The following is a 27112-nucleotide window of genomic DNA, read 5'->3' as shown; positions in this document are numbered from 1 at the left end:
TAACGTAGTGGTTAGAACACTGAATCACCCCATTTAGTTACCCTCATCTATGACTCTCCACAGGATCATGGACAAGTCACGTCAACCTCATTCACAGTAAGCTCATCGGGGCAGAGAAAGTGTAAACCTGTGAATTATCTTCTACAGAACTGTCTTCATGGACACCAAAGAGCAATGTGAACAACTGATACAGAAAATAGATTTTTTGGTTAATATAACCAAAGACCACCATCACTACCCCTTCCAAGAACATCCATGGGCCATGTTAATCTTTTACTGCATCCTTGTACTGGCTTAGATTTTTCCTATCTTCATGCCCCACATATTGCAAACACACTAATTCTGTCCAGGATGAAATCTGCTCAAATTTCCAGTTAGTATGTCCGACATATTTACTTCATGCAGGGTGGCACTGATGCAGCTCTCTGTGAAATCAGGATAATCTTATGCAAATGTCTTTAAGGATTTCTGCTTTGTTGGTGGGCATTATTTGTATATTCTGAAGATCAAAATCTCCTCTCCATTCTATATGAAGCAGAAAATATCATTCAACAATATCTGAAAATCCATCTTCTATTATAGTTACATTTAGTTACATGATTATAGATATAAATGCAAGAAAGAGAAAGCTATCTTTTGAAGCAAACTGCTATGAAGAGTATTTACTTCATCTAATTTGAATGGCAGACACAGGTATTAAAATGTGTCATGCATGCTGGTTTTAAAAAAGAAACAAATACAAAAAAAAAACAACTTTCTTCCCCTTCCCTATTCCCAAGATACATACATAATACTGCACGATGTACATGAAATAAGAACAGTTAAAACAGAAAAGTCTGCATTCATGTCAGTAGCACGACAGCTAAGAACATAGTTGTCTAGCAACCAAGTGCACTAAGAATAATTCCCTTTTATTTTCAGGCAGCTAATTTTTTATTTTTTTTTTTAAACACAGGCATGTATGCCCACCTGCCCACACACACACACACATGTACATACAAAAAAAAAAAAAAGACATACTTACCTTTCGCCCCTCTGAGCACAAATCCAAAACCTTCATTGTCCTTTTTCTGCAGGACCACTGTCTTTTCTTCAATTATGCAGTCACTGTAGAGAGAATTCCGAGGATAGCGACCATTATTACATCCCATCATCACCATCACTGATGTAGCTCCTCCAGTGTGCAGGTTCATCCTCATCACAGCCAATTAATCAAATTACATTGCAGTATTCCCAACCACCATGGCAAAATATTACAGCAAAAAACAACGGAAAAAAAAAACAAACAACAATGACAAAGCCCAATGCTAAATGAAAGCGTGATTTAAAGCAACTTAAATGAACGAGAGACAGTGACAGAGAGAGAGAGAGAGAGAGCAAGCAAGCAGAGAAACCATGCATGGTGGGCTTTTGTTAGGAATGAATGACTGAATGAATGTGTGGCCATGTCATCTGTGTACTAAGTCAGGACTCTTTAAGAAAAGAAAAGCAAGTGAACTGAATGACATTATCATCAAGAAACTCTGCAGTCATAGATGTACCGGATGCATCTTCTAGTCAAGCCAAAATGAAACCAGCCAGGGGAAAATCGAGGCAGCATTTTAAAATGTTAAATTGTATTAGTTTCCTGTGCTAGCTAGCTACAGGCACAAACATAGTCAGAAAGCTGTGCCTCGCATCAAAAGCCCTTTTTCCAGTTCTATTGAATGTTGCATGCTGCAAAAATCCCACATGATCATCTGACAACCTACAATGCTAACAGCGTGCAGCTGCCCTGGCGTCATCGGGCACAGATTTCCACAGCGTCAAGAATCTGCATAATTTAAATAGTAACACGGCAGCTACGATCCCGAACACAATTAACAGGACCCCCTTGTGCTTACCTAACAGAAGCGTATATTTGAAATAAAGCAATGACTGGGAGGGGGGGGGGGTGGGGGTGGGCAACCAGACAAATGCAGTTGCAGTCCTTAGGAGTCACAGAATGTCTGCCTGAAACCACTGCTCGTCACAGGTTTATGTAAAAAGAAACAAAAACCTGGGTCAACATTTCAGTGAACCCACCACCAGATTAGCTAAAGTGACTTTCTTAATAGGAATCCAAAAGGAAGACTCAATTCACTCAAATCAGCTCCTTCTTGCTGATTTTTAACAGTGCTAAGTAACAGCAATTATCCACATTACCTTAATTCTGTCTATGTGAAGGGAAAGCAAAGATTAAAGGATTTCAAAGATAAATCATCAGGCACCAAACTATTACCCTAGGTGAAGACCTCACAGGGTATGAGGGGAGGAAACCAAAGTAGACAAACTGCAAACACACCTCCACAGAGTCACTATACAGGGAGTGAGCTTAAAATGAGCTGCTCCCCCCTCTAGACCACAAAGCTTGACCAGCGGCTCAACGACGCTACGTCTACGACAGGGAAAGGGAATGGCTAGGGAAAATCCAGTGTGCTCTGATTGAAGCAACCCTTGGCACAGCCTGCGGTGCAGCGCCAATGAACATCGTGCCACTGGAGAAAAGGCGAACCTAGAGAAGGCAATTTTCAAAGAGTCTGTTGAGAATAAAATGGCGCCTAACCCCCACCGAAATGGCGCCTAACCCCCACCGAAATGGCCCCTTAAAAAACTGCACCACCAATATGCAAATATTTTTCCATGTGCTGAAGAGGGCAAGGGTAGAGTTTGGGTGGAGTTGGGACTTACGCACAAGAGTTTTGATTTTAAAAAGTATGTAGGTAAATTCTCATGGGAAAAGTACATGCACCCAATAACAGGTGGTAATTGTGCGCGCCTACTTTTGCCAGGGATAATTTTCAAAGTGGGCTATAGCTCACAAGCCCTCTTTAAAACTTGGTTTAACTCCCGAGCATGGTTGCTGGTGGAGGGGATGAAAGGCAGGGCATTTTCTCAGAATCTCTTACTGGTGCTGTTCCAGGTTCTAACTGTAGAGAACCCTCACAAGATATGAAGTTTTTGAACTCACAAACCTCCAAGTTTTGGCCTTTTTGAAGCTTTTGTTATGGAAACAGATTTGCCTATAAATGACTGAAACAAATTCAACTTTTACAATTAAAGATTCTAGATAATGAATAATAGTCTAATGAATATTACTGAAACATTTTAATTAAAGCCAGGTTGTGCTCTCAGACATTTTCTGCATAATCTTGCTTCTCATTCTTGTTTATTCAACATTTGCAAATCCGGCACAGTTCCCCCCTCTCTCCAAACCCTAACCCTCCCAGTAGGTTGCTCCATGTGAATGCAATCTGGTACTGGAAAGCAGCATCCTAGCAGGACCCTTTTGAGTGAGCGTTTTCCTTTGTGTGCTTCTTAGGGACATAATCCTTAGTAAATAGGGCCTAGTGTGATTAAGATATCAGGAATACTGGATTGTGACATCAAAGGAAAAAAAACCAGCCGGGGCAGCCAGTTAAAGAAGGATGTCTAATGAGAGGCGGCAAAAACCAGCAACAGCAAACATCTCTGCTTGGAAGTATGATCCATATACAGGACAGTGGCAATTTATTAATTCATATTACCTAAAGGGACCAGCAGGTAAGTTCAGTCTACTAGCAGGGGAAATACAATTTGCAGGTGAAAGTTGAAACTATAGCAAAGTAAATGGAACGATAGAAAATGTGTCTGACAGGAACTAGTTTCACAAAGCTGGATATCCCGTCACTTAGGGAGCATAATTGTCAAAGGCATTTTTGTGTGTAAAACTGTGTATTACAAATAGACGTGGCCTTTCACAAAATCGCCTGCCTCCTTCAAAAGGACATAGGATAAACACAGAGGATCTCCTACTGGCTAAAGTTTGGAAATGAGAAACAGGGATAACCTGTGTTAACTGGGGTAACCTGCACAGAGCGGCAGCTACCGCCCTAAAAGAAAAAAAAATAGTTGGGCAGTCTTTTTCTGCCAACATTCGCTATGTTACTATGATCTGCATATAAGCTCACCCAGACTGAGCACAAGGTGGTGCTGGGGAGGGATTCCTACTTACACACATACATTTGAATTTTCAAAAGCATCGTGTACATTTTCCCCAAAATCTTCTGCACACACAGCAGCAGGTGTAATTGTGTACGGATAAATTTGGTGGGATAATTTTCAAAGTGGAGCTAGGCACATAAGTCTGTTTTGAAAATTAGTGCAACTAACGTGCATTTTTGCTACCCAGTTTAGGTGGGCAATTTGCACATGGCCAATTAGCATAGGTAAGGCACTCCTCCTCCCCCATAAATTCCTTTGAAAATAGCCTTCAAAAGGTACTTATTGTACGAGCACTTTATTAAATAAGAATGACAACAAAGGCTGACAGTATGTCTGAAAGTAATGTGTGTATGCACCATGCAGATTCCTCGCCTCTTGTATTTCAGGTGAGGAATGTGTTCTGGAGCTCTTCAGTACCTAGATATTGCCCAGTTTCTTCGGATCCTGCTTCAAGAGCCTATTCCAGGCCTTCTCACACCCGTGCTGAGGGCCCCACCGCCAGCTGGGCTTTGAGGATATCCATAATGAATATGCATGAGATAAATTAGTATATACTAGATTTCCAGTATATGCAAATTTATCTCAAATATTTGTTGTGGGCATCCTGAAAACCTAACTGGCTGTGGGGGCCCACAGGACAGATTTGGAAAGCCGTAATCTATCCAGTACTGGACAGCTAACAGCCAATGAATGGCACAAGCAACTCTCTCTCTCTCTGCAACTGAAACTGATTTTCTTCATTGTGCTATGCAAAAACAATACTCTGACCCTTGCATGCAGTGGCACCCCCAGTACAGAATATGACATTCACGGCTTTTAGATAATCAAAAGGGGCAAAATCAGCATGACCTGAGCCTGCAGCTCTCCCACACTGTTCTACTAAATCGATTACTTCCTACATCTGTTCTCACAAAGGCTGATTTATTGTTGCTTAACATCATGCAAACCAACCAAAGGTCACAGTTTGCAATAACTGTATTTATTTATTGAACTTTAATTTATATAAGATGTTCACCAATGCCTTGTGTGGTTATAAAAGAGGAATTATTTACTTGATTTTCTTCATGCAAGTCATCAAAGACAAGGGGAGAGGTGCTGGGCTGTACATCGTTCTCTATTTTGAAGCTACTCAGAATGACAAGCAGGTTGCTGCTCACCATTCCTCTTCTGCCTGGAGTGTGAGGATACATTTCCCACTAAAAACCTTTCTAGAACACTGGGATGGTGAAATCTAGTTTCTGAGTGAGACAAACAAGTTTGGTTTTGAGGATAGCAGATATATGTACAATAGAGTCATTGTTTGCCAATATATCACTGTGGGTATTATGGAAGCAAAACCATTCTTGGCGCTCATAGACCAGAGTTCATCATTCATATATTTTTGGGAACTGATGGAACATTTTTCAAGAAATTGATGCTTAGTGGGTATAACAGAAGAATCTCTGATTGTGCTGATGCCCATATACCACTAATGTCCATGTATCAAACCATTAAAGAACTATATAACAAGGAGAGAAGTGAACATTTCACGATACCCAATTGCTTTCTTTGGTACAGAAATTTGCATATAGTTCCGACTGCTAACCTATGACAGGGCAGCCTTCAAAATATTTGATATCATACAAAGTGATATAACTTCACAAAGATTTCAAATTCTCTCTTTTTTTTTCAAGAGAGAGTTGACTTGCATGGTAGGCAACTGTATTTTAAAATATGTACGATTACAACACTAATTAAAGGCTTGATGACATCACACGTTATTTTGACCTCCCCAAGATCACCACTGGACTGATTTCCTATAGAAAACTAAGGTAAAACATTCTGACTATAGGTGGTATTGAAAGTACATGAAAAGGGGTTCTCAGGTATTTTACTATTGGTGGCTGAAATGTGAATGAAACTGAACGAATGATTCAAAAGTTCTTAAGGAGGGAAGGACTGATAAAAGAACATAAGAAATGCCACTCTGTGACATTGCGCTCAGGATCCCATCCGTGTTGCAAATACCCAGCAGGTTCCATAAAGTAGATCCATTTCCTGTTACTCCCAGGGATAGCAATAGCTGCCGTTGGTCTCCCTGGCTATTAACGTGCTATGGACGTTTCCTCCAGAAACTTGTCCAAACCTCTTTTAAACGCTGCTGTGCTCGTCGCCTTGACCATGTCCTCTGGGAACAGATGCCCCAGCTGGACTGCGCGCTGGATGAAAAGTACTTTCTATGATTTGTTTTACATCTGCAGGTTGTTAGTTTTAGTATTCGAAAGGGTGAATAGCAGTCCTTTATTCATGGTTATGGATATGACGACCTATAAGGCCAGTTTCCCTGCTGAAACCAGGCTTAAAATGAAACCAGTTACGTAAAAGGATCTATTCGTTTTCACAAGCTTTACATATTCCACAATATGGTTTGTCATGGCTACACAGAATTCCCAAATAAAAACAGAATATGCAGAGTCAGATGATGGGCAAGGTATACACAGGTTCCAAAAATACAGATGAAGAAAATCACTAAGCTGAAGTGGCTTCTCTCTGTCATCAATGCCTTAATCAGGAATCCAAAATAGACAATTATATGGGCATATTCCAGTAGCTTTGCTTAGAAGTTATATTAGGACAGGTAAACAGCTACATACAGAAGCAATCAGAGTTTATTTTAACTGTGCAAACAGAGAAAATGAAACTAGAAAGCCTTCAGTCATCTATATCTTGGGTTTGAGTGACCTTCAAAAATGTTTATGGCTTCCCATGAGTGCTCAAGAAATTTTAAAATATCAGGCATAATTTTCAAAAATGTTTTGCCAGAAGGCACAGATAGAGAAGACCCATTTTGGAAATGGAGGTTGTCATCAAGGAGAATGTTATTCCAGCTGTAATTGAGCATGCCTTCCTGCTTCCTCACTGACTCTGCTTTTCCCCACAGTGCTCTTCAAAGCCTTGTAAGAATGTAATGGCTTCTGCAGTGCCATGCATCAAAATCTATAAAGCTCTTTAGGTGTCTGATTTATGAAAAGGGCTACCCATAAGCAAATCCCTCATCCCTTATTAACGCTCACATTTGTCATTCAAAAAAAAAAAAAACCCAGTGAAAATGCTTCGACAGCATATGTACATAAAAGGAAAAGTTTTATACTGATCTATTCATACTAAAAGGACCTCGTTGCTAGAATAGGGCCATACAGAAATGACTCAGGGGAGTGCACCGAGGTGGTTCTGTCATGAAGCAGGGGGAAGCAGCAGCTTCGGGCGGCAACATTTTGAGGCGGCAAAACTGCCTCATCCTGCCTTTAGGACCATGCACATGCAGCTCTGCCGACAAGCCCACAGGGTCCCCTGCAGACAGAAAAGCCCACAGGGTCCCTGCAGACAGAAAAAGGAAGAGCAGCAGCACAGGAACAGATTGGACGACTGGGGTTTAGGGAATGCCCAGGAAGGGCAAATCAGGAGCATCACGTGGTTTGTGCTGGTCACTGCGGCCCTGTGCCCCATGCAGCTGTTAACGATCAACGCCAGACCCTGCAGTATCTTGTATCACAGAGTGGGGGAATCTCCCAATGCTCACCGCTCACTCTGCCTGCTGTTTATTTTATTTATTTATTTATTTTACTGGCACAGCAGCAGTGGTAGCAGTAACTGCAGCGGCGGCTCCATGCGCCTCTTTCTCCTCCTTCATTGTGTTCCTGGCTCCTCCTCTCTCATGCTTCTGCCGGCAGCCGACGGGAGGCATTGAGCAGGCCTCTTACTGCCGGCTCAACTCCAACCCTGGTCTCAAGCAGGTCCACAGCAAAAAGTAATAAAACAAAAAAAAAACAAAAACCTAACATCAGGGCCTTCCAACCTGCCCCTTTCCACACCAACGAAGGAAATCAAGCAGCAAAGGCAGCCCACCCAGAATCCAGACCCTATTCTTGGGATATTGCTTGGATGCCCTGACCACCAATGTAAGTAAAAACTAATTTTTTGTTAAATGTATTCAGAGGGGAGAAAGGTGAGAAAGAAAAAGCATGCGAGTCAGTGAATGTGTGTTTTTGAGCGAGAGTGACAGCATGAGTGCCCGTGAGAATGCATGAGTCAGTGAACATGTATGACTATGAGCATGTATGTGAGCATGACAGCATGTGAATGTCAATGAACAAGTGAGAGTGTGTGTGTGTGTGTGTGTGTGTGAGTGAGTGAGAGAGAGAGAGCATGAGTCAGTATGAGAGAGTGAGCAGGTGTGTGAGTCAGTGAATGTATGTTTGTGAACAAATCAGTGAGTCAGCCTGTGTAACTGTCAGGGTCAGTTTGTGAGTGAGCATGTGTGTAAAGAATGAGCATTTGTGTCATGGAGTGTGTGTATACGGAGGAGAAAGTTTGTGCACATTACCACCTCTGACTAATCCATAACAATCTCAGGGTGCCTGGAATCAAAAGTTCCTAGGTCTGGAGAATAGGAGAATTTTTAAAAATCCTTTATTGTTTTTAATTATTGAATGGCATTTTAAAATATTTTATAGGTATTAGTGAAATTGTTTACATTTTTTGAGTTTTTGATTATTGGATGCCTTATTCATCAGCTGTTTTTAAATTGCCTTTTTATTAGTATTATTATTTATATTTGTTTTGATTGATTGATGTTTTATAAAGAATGGTAATGTTTCTGTTTTTCTGTTATTGTACTGCTTGTCTGGCTTGTTACGGTTTCCAGTTCAGTTGCATCTGCAGGTTTCTATTTATACTTTATGACTTTCCTATTCTGTATTTGGGGAGGGTCTGTCTGTGTTCTGCGTCTGTGACTGAGATGAAGTATTCTGTTTCCCTGTAGGGATATACACACACACACACACACACACACACACACACCAAAACAAACCCCCAACAGGATGGACCTCCTCTCTCACTGCCCCTTTCAACATTTCCTCCCTCGGCAAGTACTTCATACCATTCTAACACAGGTACCCACAACTTCAAGGGTCACACTCTAGTAGTGCTTGGGTCCTCCCACGGTTACGCGTGACTCCTGCTATCTACTAAAGATGTGCACAGAAATAAAAATGTTGTTTCATGTCGTGCCATTGTTCGGTTTGTGACCCTTATGGGGGAATATAATCGATGATAACTTTTTTCTAAAATCAGTTTTTAAGTAGTAAGAGGTGATCATCTTTGTATTTTTGGGAGTCATTTTTCGGTTTGTGAGATGTTCACCTGTGTGTTATTTTGTTTTATGTCATTTGGTCCACGTTTTTAAAAAAATGCTGTAGATCCAGAGGATCTCCTTCCAGTCCTTGCTCTGCTCCCCCCCCCCCCCCCCCCCAATTTATAAATAATTTGACTGAGTCCAGGAGGCTCCTTGCCACCCATCCTTTTAAAAAAATTTGCAGGCTACCCACCTCTCTCCCCCCGCGCCCCCCCCCCCCATCCCTGTGCAGAAAAACATGTCTGCAGGCCTTCAGTCAGTCAGGCCTCTCTACCCTAACCATTGATTTCCCTTCTGATGCCCCAATAGCTGCCTAAACCTCCCCACTAGTGCTTCCAGACCAATCCAGACACCGAGCTGGAAGCTGGTAAGAGGGAGACTCTCATGGGAGATTCTGATGGCAGAGGAGGGGACTCTGGAAGGAAAAGACGGGCACAGACCGATCACCTTTTTTTTTTTTTTTTAAGGGTGGGCATCCAAAAAGATAGAAATGACATAACTAAATTTTCCACTGCAAACGGCACTGAAAATATCATGTATACTTTCAGGGGTGGATTTTAAAAGGGTTACGCACGTAATATACGCGCGTAACCCTTTAAAACCCGCTCCTGCGTGCGCCGAGCCTATTTTGCATAGGCCCAGCAACGCGCGCAAGCCCCGGGATGCACATATGTCCCGGGGTTTGAAAAAAGGGTCAGGGAGTGGGCGGGGCGGTCCGGGGGCGGGACCGTGCCGGGGGATCGCGCGCCTGCACTTGGCCAGCACAGGCAGGCGTAAATAAAAAAATAAAGGTAGGGGGGATTTAGGTAGGGCTGGGGGACGGGTTAGATAGGGGAAGGCAGGGGAAGGTGGGGGGGGGGGGGTGGAGGGAATGGGGAAAGCCATCGGGGCTCCCCCTAGGGCTCGGCGCGCGCAAGGTGCATAAGTGTGCACCCCTTTGCGTGTGCCGCCCCTGGATTTTATAACATGCGCACGCAGCCGCTCACATGTTATAAAATCGGGCGTAGATTTGTGCTCGCCGGGTTGTGCACACAAATCTATGCCTGCGCGTAATTCTTAAAATCCAGCCCTCAATGTTTGTAAACGAAAGCGCATTCCAATTATTTATAGCCCTTGGGGATGTTAAGACTTTGCCTTGTGATATTTCTAGCACAAGGTGTGCAAACAACTCACACTGCCTCCACCCACAGGCATGTCATGATGCATAATTCACCATGCCAACTTTGAAAAAGGCAAATATAACTTTCGCACAATATTCACTGTTTGATAACACCGAGATTGGAGAGTGTTATGGATGAACTTAAATACCAGAAGAGCATAAAAACTTCCAAAGATAAAAAAAAAAATGGAAAAATAGGCCACAGACGCCCACTGGATATAGCGTTGTGGATACTGGATAAATGGGCACTGGCATATAACCAAAAGCCACACCTTAGCTGTGACACTTGGCAACTGGCTTGTTCTGCCCAAGATGGCGGCCATGGCCATGAGGCTGGCCTGGCCCTTCCTCCCAATGTATGATGATGTTGGAAGGACTGGGGTGGAGTTGGGTGATATGGGGTAGCCAGCCAATCACAGCAGGAATCAGGCTCTGAAGGGGAGAGCTTGTTGGGACAACCTCCCAGCATTTTTAGGATTGTTGCAACTGCCCTACCATCTTACCCCCAACCCCAACTCTGGGTCACTGGAGGTTCTTTCCAATAATCACATCCTGTCTCCCTAGAGTTGTAGGTAATTTTCCTGAAATTAACTTGGCTTGCATTTTTTTTTTTGCAAGCCGAGTTACTTTTTACATTTGTAAACTAAATGCATGCAAAGCAGCTCATTACCATACCTGGAATGTCAGGGGTGAAAGAATGCATAGTTTTAAAATACTGTGTGTTATTGCTACGTTAAGGCATTTACAGCAGGGTATGTGCCTAACGAATCCCTTAGATTGCAAGCCCTCTGAGGAAAGGGAAACACCTACATGCCTGAATGTAATCCACTTTGAAGTGTCTGGCCAGTCACGAAATATGGAATAGAAATTAAAAAAAAAACAAACCCATTAACTATCACCAGTAAAAGAGTTTATTGACTTATAGGAACACTAGGTAGACCAAATGTTTACAATCAAAATAAAAAATTATCAAACCATCTAACCACTATATAGAAATTAGAGGAGGTCAACAAAAATAGATATTTTACTATATCTTCAGAATTAATGATTGATTTAATTTGTATTTCCTATGATTTTTGCCAATTTTATTTTATTTTAAAATTTTAATGATTGGTTAATTTTATCAGATATCTTAAAAATTAGTGTCTTAATTCACATAGTTAAAAGTATATTAAAATTAAATATAAGAGCATATTTCCATATAATCCTAAATAAATATGTCAACTTCCTAACGTTCTGTGACTTCTGATTGGGCCACATTAAGGTGCTCAATGGTCCCCGGGTGAAGTATAAACTAATGGGCCTCCCTTGCTTTCAAGAAAATACCACACATTAAAAAGATAAAATGTTGATAAACTACATTTGTGGTAAAATAAGACAAAAAATACATTCACACACTGGTTTATTATAAAAGTCTTTTTTTAAAAACAATTATACTTGCAATTTTATTCTGGATTTTAGTCCTGCAAACTCATCCATGATATTGGCAAAGCTGCTAATGCAAAAAGTTGTTCTCTGGTGATGTTAACTGCAAAACACCAAAGCTATGTCTACATTTGCACAGACCCAGACGATGTTTACTTGCCATAACAATTAGCTGCAGTGGGCACTATCTGGGATGCTTTTTTCTCTCTTTTTCTGTCACTGCCACTGCCAGCAGTGGACTGGGCTCCTGCCCCTTTTCCCATTGAATGTGATGGATCGGGGAGGAGCATCAACCTACGAAAATAGCGAAAGAGCTGCCAGAAGAAAGTCCCCTGCACTTTACCCATTAGTTGCATTAGGAGGCGGTGTTCTGGGGGTGCAATTATTATGCAAACAGAAGAACATTATGCGCAGGGATGGTAACTTTTAAACAGGCGCGTGGGTGCTCGTGTGCGCGCGATTGCCGGCTCGCGTGCAGAGATGCATCCGTTTTATGGCATATGCGCGTATATGCACGCATGTTATAAAAGAGCTTGGATACGCGTACAACTTTAATGGATGTGTCCATGTGTGCACAAATGCCACTTCTACCGCATAAGGGGGGGGGGGGGGTGGAGAATTTTATAAGGGACGCGTGCTAACGTTATTCACTATTTTCTCAGTTCGCCCAATTTATGTACAGGGCTTTTAAAATTAGCCTGACAAGAGTGCATTCACAAATCCACAGATGTTATTTTTCATGGGAAAAGTATGCATGAGAAAAAAAAAAAAGTGAAAATTTCATCAGATATAATTATTTAATATAAGGCCTATAAGTTCTGAGAATACATATGCCATGTTTCTTAGCCTGCTTTTAACAAAAAGCTATTTGTAACAAAACAAGTCCTGAGATCAGATATATTGGAGAGTCATTACTCAGAAAGAATAACTGCAGATATCTGAACAGAACAGGACTCCGCCTCTGGGCCTCACCCAGCTGTGTGTTGCTCGTTTGATAACGGATAGTAGGGGCCTCAGCGAGCACATGGGGAGTGGTCCAGAGAAAAACTAGGGCAAAGGTCAGACAAATTCACTTAAAAAGAGCAACATGAGACAGGTTGTTTGGAATCAGAGAACCAACAGCTGGAAGGTGTTTAAGGAAGTGACTGATGAGTTGCTGCTGATTCCCCAACGCGTTGTGTTTCCGTATTTTCCAAAATATCTGACATCGGAAACTGTGAGGGAAAGTATTTTGTGTAGATATTCTATAATGCAACTTTGACCTTGTATGCTTTTTATTGCTTATTCTCAGACTTATAAGTAAAGCTTTTATTCTTGTAATTAAGTATGTTGTGCATTCTGTGACATACAACCTGCCACTCAACCACCCCATCTTTTACAATACTTTGTCCGCAGAGCAAGTTTCCAAGGAAAGTATGCAAACAATTTTGCTTTGAAGATTGGTGCAAAGATCCATGAATAAAAAAAGTCACGTGGACTTTGTAACAATGATTGCTGCTAGAATATGCAGAGTCATGCATATGGGGTGTGGAAATCCGAAAGAACTATAATCGATCGGGGGTGAAGAGCTGATGTGCACGGAGCAAGAGAGAGTAGTGGGGTGATAGTGTCTAACGATCTGAAGTTGGCGAAACAATGTGACAAGGTGATAGCTAAAGCCAGAAGAATGCTGGGTTGCATAGAGAGAGGAATATCGAGTAAGAAAAGGGAAGTGATTATCCCCTTGTACAGGTCCTTGGTGAGGCCTCATCTGGAGTACTGTGCTCAGTTCTGGAGACCGTATCTCCGAAGGGACAGAGACAGGATGGAGGCGGTCCAGAGAAGGGTGACCAAAAAGGTGGATGGACTTCATCGAATGACTTATGAGGAGAGATTGAAAAATCTAAATATGTATACCTTGGAGGAAAGGAGGAGCAGAGGTGATATGATTCAGGCTTTCAGATACTTGAAAGGTTTTAATGATCCAAAGTCAACGTCAAACCTTTTCCATTGGAAAAAAAATCAGCAGAACCAGGGATCACAATTTAAAACTCCAGGGAGGAAGACTTAGAACCAATGTCAGGAAGTATTTCTTCACGGAGAGGGTGGTGGATGCCTGGAATGCCCTTCCGGAGGAAGTGGTGAAGATCAAAACTGTGAAGGATTTCAAAGGGGCGTGGGATAAACACTGTGGATCCATAAAGCCTAGAGGATGTGAATGAAGAGAAGAGGCATGGGGTGGCTTGCGGGAATGACAGCTACTACCTGGTGATTAATGCCCTTATTCAATAAACATACACACGGTTAATGCGACTCCAACATTGCTCTGTGCTTCAACGGCAAGAGGAAATGTGGAAAAAAGGATTTGCATTCACAAAAAAGCAGGGGAGTAGCTTGCTTGTTGCGGCAGTTACTACCCCAAACCAAATAAGACTGATACTTCACTTTCAATGCATATCCAGTGTAGCTCTCTGCTTCAACGGCAGGGGGAATGAAGAAAAGAGGATGTATATTCAGACAACAACCAACAAGGATTGAATGGCACAGGCTGGGTAAACAAATAAGCATGGGAGTAGCTTGCTTATTGCGGCGGTTACTACCCTTAACCAATTAAGCTTGATACTTCACTAAGATGCAGCTCCAGCACTGCTCTCTACATCAATGGCGGGGGTGGAAGGTAACTAGAACCAAAAAGTTACTAATAAGGGCCAAGAGTAACAGATATGAGAAAAAAATAAGTGTGAAAGCTTGCTGGGCAGACTGGATGGGCCGTTTGGTCTTCTGCCGTCATTTCTATGTTTCTATGTAAAATTGTCCCTTATTTTATTCCTCCATTAGTATCATCCCATTTTTCTAAAATATATATGAACATCCACAATTTTGTGGAAAACTTTGTGTTTTTTCTTTTATCAAACTGACAAATAAAAACAGATTTCACTGACCAATAGTTATTCAACACAGGAGCTAGAGAGCAAAAAGCATATCTCAAGGATTTCAATGTCAATCAACTTAATACCAGGTTTTCATAAGGTGCCCTCATCAACGCAACTTGCAATTAACAAATAAAATACACAAATTAAGATGGTTACGTTGAAGCAGCGCGTGGGCGCACATGAACGTGCATATGCCAGCTCGTGCCCAGAGACACGGCCATTTTATAACATACGCAAGTATAATGCACATATGATATAACATCGGCTGTACGCGCCTACATGTGCACGTAATTTTATATGGACATGTGCATGTGTGTGCAAAAGCCAGCTGTACTGCGGAAGTGGGGGGATTTTATTAGATACATGTACCAATGCAATTAGCAGTTTCTACAGACCATTCCTAGTTCACCCAGGGAAAGGATAGGACTTCCTAAGCCCCCTACTTAATATGTCTCGTTTTTAGCCTTTTAGCTACAAGCCTTAAACACCTGCTAACTAGCCCTGCTTTTTCTTGTTTCAGTATTTACACGCCATCCATAGCAGAAGTAAAACTGCACAGTAGGGGACCCCAGCACGCACTTGTGTGCATAAATACTTATGCACACACTTCATGTTATATACCCGAACCCCCAATGTCCCGCCTACAACCTCCCATTTGTGTGCATACCAGGAGATACACACGTACTCGGGCACTTCATAAACTCCGCATGGCGTGTGCCAGCCAAGATACTTTTGTATCTTCCGACTTTGGTGTGCGTAAAAGGGCCAAGCACATAAATAATGGAGGTTACATGCACGGCCAGGCCTTGTGTACGCCACAGGCATTGTCGGAAGGGTCCGGCCACACGCCAAAGGGGCGGGCTGGGACAGTGCCTTTCGATGCTGTCCCAGGGAAGTGCATGCCAGAAGCAGACCGGCATGCGTAACTTACGTCTGCTCATCAGAGCAAGTCGGTTACAGACCAAAAAAAATAGGGTAGGTAGGTAATTAGGGGTTAGGGGTCGGGGTGGAGAAGGGAAAGGGGAGGAAGGTTAGGTAGGGGGTTAGGGAACTGGGAAAAAGGCCGATTGTGTCACCGAGTGTAATTCGAATATTCCCCGCCACAAGTGCAAGTTGCTGGCCGCCCGCACATGCATGCATGGATATTAAAATTTGGCACGCACGTGAGCGCGGACATATGATTTTATAACATGCGTGCGGCAGTGCACACATGTTATAAAATTAGTGTGTCCATGTGTGCTTATGCGGGTTTTAAAATCGACCCCCAAAGCTTTTAAAATTTGCCTTAAATTATACAAATTAGCAGGTACATTTTTAAAGCCCAGCGTGTGCAGACCCCGAGAGGTATGAGCAGGCCGTGCACGCCGGGTGCGTTTTCAAGACGGTCCCAGCCATGCATGTATCTTCTGATATGCATGGAAGTGCTGGGGGCGGGGCTGGCCGGGGCAGAGAACTTACTCCTGCCCGGAGGAGCAGGGAAGGTCAGCAACAAGAAAAATGAGGGTAGATAGGGTAGGTTTAGGGGTCGGGGAGGAGAGGGGAAAAGGGAGGAAGAGTAGGTAAGGGAATCGGAAAGTTCCCTCTCAGTCCACTCCTTAATTGGAGTGGGTTGGGAGGGAACTGGGAGAGGCCCAGTCGTGTCGCCAAGTGTTTTTTGTTTTGTTTTTTTTACTAAAATTAGCGCGCATGTTATAAAATCGGCGCGTCTTTTCAAATCTACCCCAGCGTTTCATAAATCAATGGAAAATGAAGCATAATATCTGAAAACAGCATCTGTTCAGCATCTGGATGAAAGATGTGTGCGTTTTAAAGAGCTCATTCCCAGATACCTTTGGGAACATTTTCAGTCGGGGTAGGGTGGTCTGGCTGAATCCGTACAAGTGGATGCTCTGCTGTCTAAAAGACACGCGTGCACGTTCAGGATCAATGCAAACACTTTTGGCCAGAGTGGAGAGAATCTTTCTGGAGGCATCACAGAAGCGTGGCGGACATCAACCGGTTTACCTTTCAAACCACATACGTGATTTGCACCTGTGCCTGAAAAACCGCATTTTTTTAAAAATCATTTTCGATGACAGGTCATCTTGTGCAGACTGAAAAGTTCGTGTGTACTTTTGTCGTTAGACTTCTCCAGCAAACACAGCCAGGCTGGGAAAACCCTCCGGACATCCTTCATCAGAAATGACCAGACGTGAGCTATGCAACTGTGCATCGTCAGGGAATGCCAAGTAACTTAGCTCAAACGTCTTTGTACTAAATCAGCTTCACAGCGCTGGAACTCGCAAAGAAGTGGTTGAAAGAAACAGCAGAAGAGAGAGTCTCTTACCACTTCCTCTGTGAGCTGCTGCAGAACAGGATTACTGGGGTATTTTTGGTTTCCCTCTGTCTCTTTATCCTTTCAGCTCAGTCAGAACGATGACCATGAGTCTTCATTCGCAACCCATCCCAACATAGCTAACCTGGTCACTGCAGTGGCAGCCCCGAGCCAGGCCCAAGATCCGGCCACTAGCTGTCATCCTCCCACCCTGGGGGGTTGTGAATGCTACCTCCGCAGCATCCCCAAGCCCCAGCCAACCTGAGGAGTTGAAGACCTTGCCCACAGTCACAGGGAGCAGCAGTAAGATTTGAACCCTGGCTTCCCTGGTCCTCAGAGCACTAAGCTGCTACCTCCACTCCTCCTTACTGTTAATCGGCAAAGTAATAACAGTATAAATGGTGAACTGTTAAGAGGGACATTTTGAAATTATTTTTGCCTGCAAAACATTACTTTAGCAGCGGAAAAGGTTTGCTTTTTTAAAAAAATTGTCCTCCCTGTGTGTGAATAAACTTAAGCACATGGGGGCAGATTTTAAAAGGATCGCGCAGCACGTATACGCCCGATTTTATAACATGCGCGCGTTATAACCTCCAGGGTCGGCGCGCTAGGGGATGCACAATTGTGCGTGCCGAGCCGCGCTGGCTTCCTCCGTTCCCTTCCCCCTAGCCTGACCTTCCTATCCCTTCCCCTAACCTTTATCCCCCCCCCCTCCAGCCCAAGTTGCGCGCGCCAGCCAATTGCCGGCACATGACCTCTGACACAGCGGCAAATGGCCGCAGTGCCAGGAGCTGCTGACCCCGCCCCCACCCCACCCCTTTTTTCAAGCCCCGGGACTTGCACGCGTCCCCGGGCCTTTTGAACATAGGCCCGGAGCGCGTAACCCATTTACGCGCGTAGCTCTTTGAAAATGTGCCCCATAGTGCACCGAGAAGAGGCGTTCCCAGGGGGAGGGCTGGGGGATGGGCTCTGCACTGCCTGACACATTTCTTAATTTTCTGGCTGAGCTGCAAATGATGGCTCATGGTGCCTCAGTGTCAGATCGCCCAGGTCATTAATGGAAATGAGTGAGGCAGGGCAGGTTCCAAATGGCCTCCAGGCTCAAGGAGTGGGAAGCAGCTTCCTGCTTCTTACCCTCCTGCTCTCCCCCCCCCCCCCCCCCAAAATAGTGCAGAGCACTGGGTGAAAGCACTATGTATCCTCAGCTGAGCTCTTTGTTGCGTCCGTCGCTGCTCGACGCCCTCACTCCGCCCCCTCCGGGTCTGATGGACGGTTGCTGCCACGGCGTCTCCATGCCGTCTCCCTCCGGCCTCCCCGGACCGGCCCGACGTTGCAGATCCGCCATGTTGCCTGAAGACTCTGACTGAAGTACCAGCAAGAGCGCGAATCTCAGGGTCGTCCCCCTGAGATGATGTCATCCGCTTCCAATATTTAAAGGTTTCTATTTTCACTAACTAATGGAGTTGGCAAGGGTAAGGGGTTTGCTTATGGCTACACCTCCCAAGCTACTCTGCCTCCTCGGACTTACCAGAGGTACCCGCTCCTCGGGGGCCTCGCTCTTTTTCTTTATTTTCAGATTACAGATAGGAACCGGTACTCGCTCCTCGAGAGCCCATGTTCCTGAATACTCTGAAGATTCTCTACTGCCTGGAAGCTATCGCAGATACAGACATTTGTGAGTTACCATCGCTCTCTCAGAGCTTTCCCTGGAACCAGGTACTCGCTCCTCGAGGGCCTAACCCTTTCCAGCTCCTGAGCTTCCTTGAGACCTTATGTGAGTTTTGTCATTTAGCTCTGTCCATGAACTCTGCATACCCTGCCTACTCACTATATTCAGTTTCTCTACAGCTCAGTTATCCAGGGATCACTGATCCAGTATCTGAGGGACTGCAGCCCAGCCGGGCACTTCCAGCTCACTACTGCCACCTCTGGTGGTTTCAAAAACCTGTTTAATAAAAGAATTTTAATCTCTCACTTTGTCAACATATTTCTCTCAGTCATACTAGTTTCAGGAATTTGTAATTATCTTACCGACGTTATCCTTTCCTTCTATTTCTCTCTTCGCCCAGTTCAATCATCCTTGTTATTTGTAACTGCTTTTCTCCGCACCTTAGCTACAGTTAGAAGTTATTTGCACCCCTGTTAAACTGTAAACCAGCATGATGGTTTAATAGTTTTCCTGTATACTTGTGTTAATGTATTCTGCCTTTGAGGCGACTGTTTTAATGTATTTCCGCCCTGGAGGCGACTGTTCAGTTCCTTGTAAACTGGTGCGATATGTATTCTTTACAGGAACATCGGTATATAAAAATTAAAAATAAATAAATAAATAAATGATGTGATTGTATCATGAATGCCAGTATATAAAAAAACCTAAATAAATAAAATAAATAAATAAACTAATGTGGGTCTGTCTCCATACTCAAGCCTAGCCGGTGGCCCCTCTCGGGGTATCCTCCCGGGGGCGTGGTCATCTGCCACCGGCCCAGGGATCCACCCACAACTATATCAGATTGCTAACTCCTCACGGAGATTCATTATAGATTGCTGACTCCCAGCTCTACACAGAGCTTTCCTTACAAATTCCTGTCTGATTGCTCCTCCCATCAGATAGCGAAATACAACAGATTGCTAACTCCTGATTGCTCCTCTCATCAGATAGCGAAATACAACAGATTGCTAACTCCTGATTGGTCCTCCCATCAGATAGCATAACGCATCAGATTCCTAACACTCTTCCACATTACCTGATTCAGGTTTGGCTATCTGAAATGCTGCTGAGCAGCAAGATCTGTCATCTATGGCAGATATTGGGTATGCTTAACTTGGAGACTTGTTCTCAGAATTAAAAAATATATATCATATACCTGGAGAAAGAAATATTTCATTTGCTGTTTCAGTTTTTAGAAAATTCATATATATATTAATATTGTACTCCCTTTATAATAATCACATCCTTTAAAGTTGTACTTTAGAAGTGCTAAAGTTAAGTGATCTATTAGCCATTTTCCACATGCAAACATCAGAGCAATTTGCTGTTTGTACAATGCACAGTTAATCAGGATAACACCTAGCAAACTACTAATTATCGGATATTTTAATTTACAGTTTTTAACACAGTGTTTCATACAGGAAGGAACATGCTCTTGGGGAGATCAAAAGATCTCCTTCAAATCCTGACGCATTATGCCTAGTTTCTTCAGGGCGGGGAAATATTCTCATTGAGGCTTTCCTTACAGTTTGTGGTTGACAATCAAGCTGAGCAAGCTCCTAATTATTTTAAACAGGAAAGCCTCATTATTAGCAGCTGAAATAGTCCCTTTTAAGTAAGAAAGCTAATTTCAGTGGATGCACTACTCCAGTTCTCAAGGGGCCACAAACGGATCTGGTTTTCAGTCTCTCTGACTGTGCAAATCAATCAAGTCCTTAGCCCAACAGTGTATCTATCCGAGGCAAAATGTTGGTTTGCCTCGGATAGATTATTTGCTCCTGCAAATACATGGTTATTAATATTCTATTGTTCGATATTTATGCATATTATTTGAAACCCATGTTTTTATGTAAAGCCTGTTGCTATTAATTGTTTTACTGTTTATTTTATACTGTTACATGTAAAGCCTGTTGCTAAATTAATGTTTCACTGTAAACCGAGGTGATGTATTTCTATACGTACCGCGGTATAGAAGAACCTTTAAATAAATAAATAAATAAATAAATATAAACCAAGAACATACTGTAATAGCAACTAAGCCCTACCAGCCACATCATCCTGTCCTGTTCCAGTACCAGAGATCCTACCCCATCTTTGGCTTTACTTTCATTTCCTCTCTACTAAGGATCCTCTGTACTTATGCCAGGCTTTTTAGAACTCTATTACAGTTTTTACCGCCATCATCACCACTAGGAGACTGTTGCATGCACCTGCATCTTTTATATAAAGAAATATTTCTTTAATGTTTACGGTGGATAACCCTGAAAACCAGATGTCTTTGCTGCTCAAGCACCCATGAGTCACACAGCCACAAGAAAATAATGAATTCTCATCCAGAATGTCTCTTTTCCTGGCCTGGTATCCTCCTACTTTTTTGGACTTCCAGCTCTAGTAGAATCAGCATCTAGTATCTATTCTACAGGCCCGTGAGCCTTCATTCACAACCACCTAATACCTTTCACCTTTCTTTTTAAACCTTCCTCTTCAGGTCCAACCAAGCAATTTCACTGACATCCCAATGCTAGGTGCCACTGGAACCTGGTATGCAGGCAACCAGAGTATACTAGTTCTTGCCATTGTGTGATGGCGTCTTCTCAAGGTCTGTGAAGGCTTTCACTACAGCAGGACTTCTCAAAACTGACCTCGGGTACTACCCAAGCCAGTCAGATTCTCAGGATATACATAATGAATATGCATGGAATAAATTAGCATATACTGGATCCCTGATGAATGCAAATTTATCTCATGCATATTCACTGCAGATATCCTGAAAACTCAACTGGTTGGGAAGTCCCTAAGGCAGGTTTAGAAAGCCTTGTGTACTGCATTTTAGCCCAAGGAGCAGAAGACGTGACTGGGAATTGAATCCAGGCACTGAGACATCACAAAAGCCCCAGGATTTCTCTTTTTAACCAACCTCAACCTGTTATTCTCGCAGATCTGTGTCACATTCTACTGTCCTTGGATATATACTGGTCAAGTAGCCTATATGCAACTTATAAGTTGTCACTTAACTACAGAGTTAAACTGCACAAGGGATTGGAAATCATGCATTAAATAGGTAGAAGAGAACATTGTAAACATTCTCAAGGGACCCATAACAGCAAAAAAAAAGAGAATATGCTGAATTCTTCATGACCACATGAAAAACAGAGTGGTAAATACTGCAATTTTTATAGCACAGATCAACATAACCTTGAACAGAAACAAAATACAGAAATCTGGAAGACTACACTGGTTACAGGAATTCTGTTCTGATGGAGCACAGAAACAGCTGTAGTAAAAAGGACCACTTGCAATGTGTGGTCACTACGCTTAGGGGGCAATTTTCAAAAGGATTTAGCTGTGTAAAAGTAGCATATATTGTAGCAATTTTCAAAAACACATTTACACACTTAAAGGTGAATTTTAAAAGGTGGGCGCACGCCAAAATCGGGAGTTGAGAGCATATTTAGCACATGTCCACCTGATTTTATAAGGTGCCCAGATGCGCGGACAAGTGCTGATGCATGAATATCTCACACTGAAGGAAAAAGGGGCGTGATGTGGGCATGGTATGGGCAGGGCATAGGCATGGGCATTTCAGGGTGGGGCCAAGAGATGTGCACATATATACCTATGTGCCTGGGCGTGTGCCACGTAAAATTATTTCTGCTATGGGCAAGTGTGAGTTAAAGAAACAAGTTACAGGCATCTGAGAGGGGTTTGAAGGGTCTGGGGAAACTGAGGAGAATGCAGGCTAAAGAACCCGGAGGGGGGGAGGTTGGGAGGACTTAGGGGAACACTGGGTGAACTGGTGGATGAACTGGTGAAACTGATCTTCAACTGGACACGCATTACAGTGGTCCCCAACCCGGTTCTGGGGGCCCACCAGCCAGTCGGGTTTTCAGGAGATCCACAATAAATGTTCAAGAGAGAAAATTTGCATGTTATGGAGGCAGTGCATGCAAATTTTCTCTCATGCATATTCATTGTGGAGATCCTGAAAACCAGGCTGGTTGGTGGGCCCCCAGGACAGGGTTGGGGACCATGTGTTATAAAATACAGTCACTTGTGCGTCTGTATGCTGACTGATGCTGCTGGGTGCACCCAAGTTTAAAATTAGGCACTCATATAAAATAGCCTAGGCAAGTCAACATGTATCATGGCAATTTTCAAAAGCCCACTTATACAAGTAAAGTGCATTTACACACATAAAACCCAGTTTTAAGTGCATAAATCCTTCTGAAAATTATCCCCTAAGTATATTTCCTCTCACGAATGACAGTTCAAGAAATTTGCTGATAATATATTTACATAAATTTAAAATCTGCATGAGCTAGATATCTTATCTGGATCAAGAGCTAAGAATTAAAAAAAAAAATCTACAGAATAAAGTAGTTTAATTTGAAAACCCAGAGAAGAGCATTTGAATACAGACATCAGGAACGGCAGTACCTGAAAGTCCTCACTTGAACAGGAGACCTCCAAGTAATTACGGATATAAAATATACACATTAATTTATTTTTTTTTTTGCTATAACTTTTCTTCCAATAGATTCTGATATTATCCCAGCAGTGCCATGCTGCTTTAGAGAGGATAATAATAACCACTACTCACATTTCTAATATTGGTCTTGTGCACTGCAAAGAGCAGAGGTGCAACATCTGGCTACCAGAAGGGTGAGGGAGGGGAGGCGAGGTACCAACACAGATGAACTGAAAAGCATAGGGGCTACTACTCTCTTCCTGCCTGCATGCTTACAATCGAGACTGTGCTGCCGAAATCAGAGAAGATCTCATTTGTATAGCTGGGCCTCAAAATCAAAAGGGAAAAAATGATGCAAGAATCCAGCATTTCTCATGCAGTTCTGTTCCATGATTGGGCATCTTTGCAGCACTCTCTTTCCAAGCAATGAAATCTTGGCTGTAACATGCTAACATTTCCTTCCAGAAGTGCAAATCTGGATTATACATTATTCTGGTAGTGCGCAGTGCAGAACAGATGCTCAGTTCCACTCAGATCAATGGTAAGTCAGCCCACACTGCTAATTATGAGTAATTATGCTAAGCACTATGAGCCAGCCCATGGCAGAACTTCTTTAAGCTTGATGACAGCAACTGAGGAAATATCAGAGAAGAGGACTTATTGGGGGCTGGAGAGGATGCAGAGAGTCAAAATCAGGAGGGGATGCAGAACCAGAGCCAAAATGTGGAGCGAGAACAATGGTTGGAAGGAGGGATAAATAAAAGCAGTTAAAATCAGAAATGTGTACCGTAAATTGGTCAGATTAAAAGCAAGTCCCACCTAAACTGGGAAGGGAGATTGGGGGGAGGAGGGCAAGGGATTTGATCAGACATCTTCAAACTCATGCATGCTTCAATTGATTCTGACAAATCTGAGCCATTTATGGTTTGCCTAGAATTTTTATATTAATCCAGTTTGTATCTTCTTGTCCCTGTTTGGCTGCAACTGTGGGCAGATTTGTACTTACATTCAAAATATTTGTATTCTCTGAATAGTTAATATCTGCGGAAATCTGCACCAATCCGAGGGAATCCCGATTTAAAAAAATAATAATAATAAAGCAAAACCCCTGAGCCACATTCGCACTGATTCAAAGCCAAATCCAATTGGGCCACTTGAGCTGATTATGGATTTGAAAGTTAAAAATGAGATGAATCATGGTGGTGCTGGTGCTGGGGACAGAAAGAGTAATTTGGGAAGATTAAGACGCATCTGAATTCCTGATGCATTCAGCAAGTTAGGATTTCACATGCAACTTAGTGGAAATGACATTTAGAAGGCAGAACATCAATAAATTGGCTAAAGAAGAAGAAACATAGCAAAGAACATTCAAATCAGCCAACAATTTTCTTCTGTGTAACATTAAGCTGTATCGCCTGTTCCAAAACTGCTTTTCATATCATCACTGGGACACTTAATCCTCTGTTTTGGTCTAAAACTCTTCAAAGAGCTATGACAGGGGTTTGTTTGTTTTTCTAAACTATTATTTGGCCATAATGCAATATAATCTGGCCAACATTTACCTATATGACCTATTGATAAGAGCATGCAGCAGCCAGGATTGGGGCAGCAGCTATAAACAAAACTGAATGGGAGAGATTTGGCTTTACAAGGTCATTTTGAAATACTAACTCCACCTTATACCCTACAATAAATAGATACTATTGTAGAACTGCCTCATATTCCACTGAAATTTGGGGCTATTTTCTACTACTACTAGTAGTACTAGTAGTAGTAGTAGTAGTAGTACTAGTAGTAGTAGTTATTCATTTTTTATATTTTATTTATAAATCAGACAAATACAAAAAGTAGCACTATTAGACATTTTGTGCTGCTTGATTGTTTGAAATTTAAAGTACATTAGATACACTTTTTTTGGTAAAAGGATAAAATAAATGATATAAACAAGGCATAGCATAGAAAGAAAAAAATGAAGAAGATTAAACATAAAAATAATCCTTTCACCAGGAACTATTTTTCATATGGAAGGATATGTTAGAACAAATTAGAACATGCAAGTAAAAATGTTTTGTCATTGTTCTTGCTTAAAACATTCACAACATAATAAAGAAATGACACATCCTGGGACTCTGTATTATGTATTTCCCAAGAGCATGCAAACACCCCCAGACACATGATGGAAATGTTCCATGGTAAACCAGGCCCTAAACACGTGTTACAGTTAAATATTAAACCAGTCAAAAAGTCAGTCAACTGTTCTCAGTAATAATAAAATATATATATTTTTTTTAATGTTCAGTAGTAGTTCTGTCATGATCTGTGCATCTTTTGAAGGTTGACAAGCCACAGTTTTGAAGAAGGGGCTCAGTCACACACACACAAAAAAAAAAATAATAATAATATGTTGACAAGATCCAGTGTTCTTTGGTCCATTCAAGCTCCAACAAAAGATTTGGGCATGCTCTTTGTGAAAAAAAAAAGCTTTACCTCTTGATGTGGACAAGGTGAGGTCAATTAAAACCTGATGCAGTTTTTTTTGCCTCCAACTAAATTTCAGGAGCACACTAGCACCTCAAAAGCAAGATGTTTTAACAATAGGAATAGAAGCTTGGGCACATCTTACCTTAAAGCATCAAAACTGTCATAGGATCCCACTGTGTAGTGTCTGAACAGTTTCTTGGTTCTATCTGTGCGTGTTTCTGTGCAAAGAAGGAAGAGAGAATATATTTTACAATAATGTGATTTTCTACAAGTTTATTTAATCTATCTATTTAATCAATTATTCATCATCTATTTAATATTATTTCCTTTTTCTTGGTACAATGAGATATTCGGTTTTCCAGAAATCTCTCAGTAAAGCTGTATTTCATCACATTCCCTCTGAGCCTCCTTCCTTCAAATTTCATAACATTAATCTTGGTCTATGAGCTGTTTCTCCTAAGGAAAATGCTATCTTATACCTTATATACTCGGCTGTATAATTAGGGCTTCGCTTTTTAGGTGTTTATAAAACAGTAAATTTAGGGGATTTTCCAGCTAATTAAGGGTCCTTTTGAGAGTACAAAAAATGTGGTGTTTTTCACTGTTTCCATAGTACAGGTACTATTGTTGGGTACCTTTCCTGGCTGAGTCAAAAACATATATTTCCATAACACAAGTATTCTGCCATAACTTAACTAATCCTCGCATTCCTTCCCATCTCCAGTAACCAGCACCGACACACACATGGCCCCTCGATACCGCACCTCCCCTCTTTCCCCACACATCTCCAATCTTCTCTCCCCTTATCACGCTCAGACTCTCCACCCTTGCTCGTTTTGTCCTCTTACCACCAGCCTTGATGCTCACCACAGTTGAGCTGTGGAGCCAGTGGGAGGATAGAGGAGAACAGAGGCCCTACGGCAGGCAAGGGGAGGGGTGAGAGAGTACTAGGGTCAGTAGAGTTTTCCTGGTCTTTATCTAATAAACACTTTTTTATTTTTTGCCTCAGGGATGTTTCATTGGTATCTATTGGTTGAAACCTAAAAAGGGAAGCCCTACTGAAAATACAGGCCCCACACTCTTACCCATGTCTTAGTGTTTGCTTCTTGTCACAAAAGTTGCAAAGTTTCTAATGACATTAGAACATTGTTTAATAGCTGCAAGTAATTTATAAGAAACATAAGATATATGCATAATCACAGTTATTTCGTACAAACATCTTTGCATAAAGCATTTCTGCATGAACCACCATATTGTACCCTCAGAAATAAGGCCTGTTATAAAACCAAAAATAGTCAACAGCATGAGTCACACCTTCTGAATGGTTGTTACAGTGAGCATTAAATCCACTGGGAATGCTCACCGCAGTAACTTGTCACACACAAGTAACACAAAAAGAAAACCAGGTTTTGTCTGAAAGGCAACAGCTTTAACTTAATAATAAAATACTAATAAGCCCATTTTATA

The 27112-nt window shown here is 42.2% G+C and overlaps 1 protein-coding gene across 9 annotated transcripts in view; it reads right to left on the bottom strand.

Moving 5' to 3' along the window:
• SHANK2 (SH3 and multiple ankyrin repeat domains 2) overlaps window positions 1–27112 on the bottom strand; it is a 544106-nt gene that overhangs the window by 192344 nt on the left and 324650 nt on the right. For all 9 annotated transcript variants that reach the window (XM_029582906.1, XM_029582904.1, XM_029582897.1 and 6 more), the window contains 2 exons: window positions 25788–25863; window positions 1025–1107 (listed from right to left, as the gene is read on the bottom strand). In XM_029582906.1, the coding sequence (XP_029438766.1) occupies window positions 1025–1107; window positions 25788–25863 (159 nt within the window). The remainder of the gene's footprint in view (window positions 1–1024; window positions 1108–25787; window positions 25864–27112) is intronic.

Source organism: Rhinatrema bivittatum, chromosome 17 (assembly GCF_901001135.1).
Source record: "Rhinatrema bivittatum chromosome 17, aRhiBiv1.1, whole genome shotgun sequence".
In the NCBI taxonomy this organism is placed as follows: domain Eukaryota; kingdom Metazoa; phylum Chordata; class Amphibia; order Gymnophiona; family Rhinatrematidae; genus Rhinatrema; species Rhinatrema bivittatum.
The sequence above is the reverse complement of the archived record's forward strand: the minus strand, read 5'-3'. Positions and strand labels throughout refer to the sequence as shown.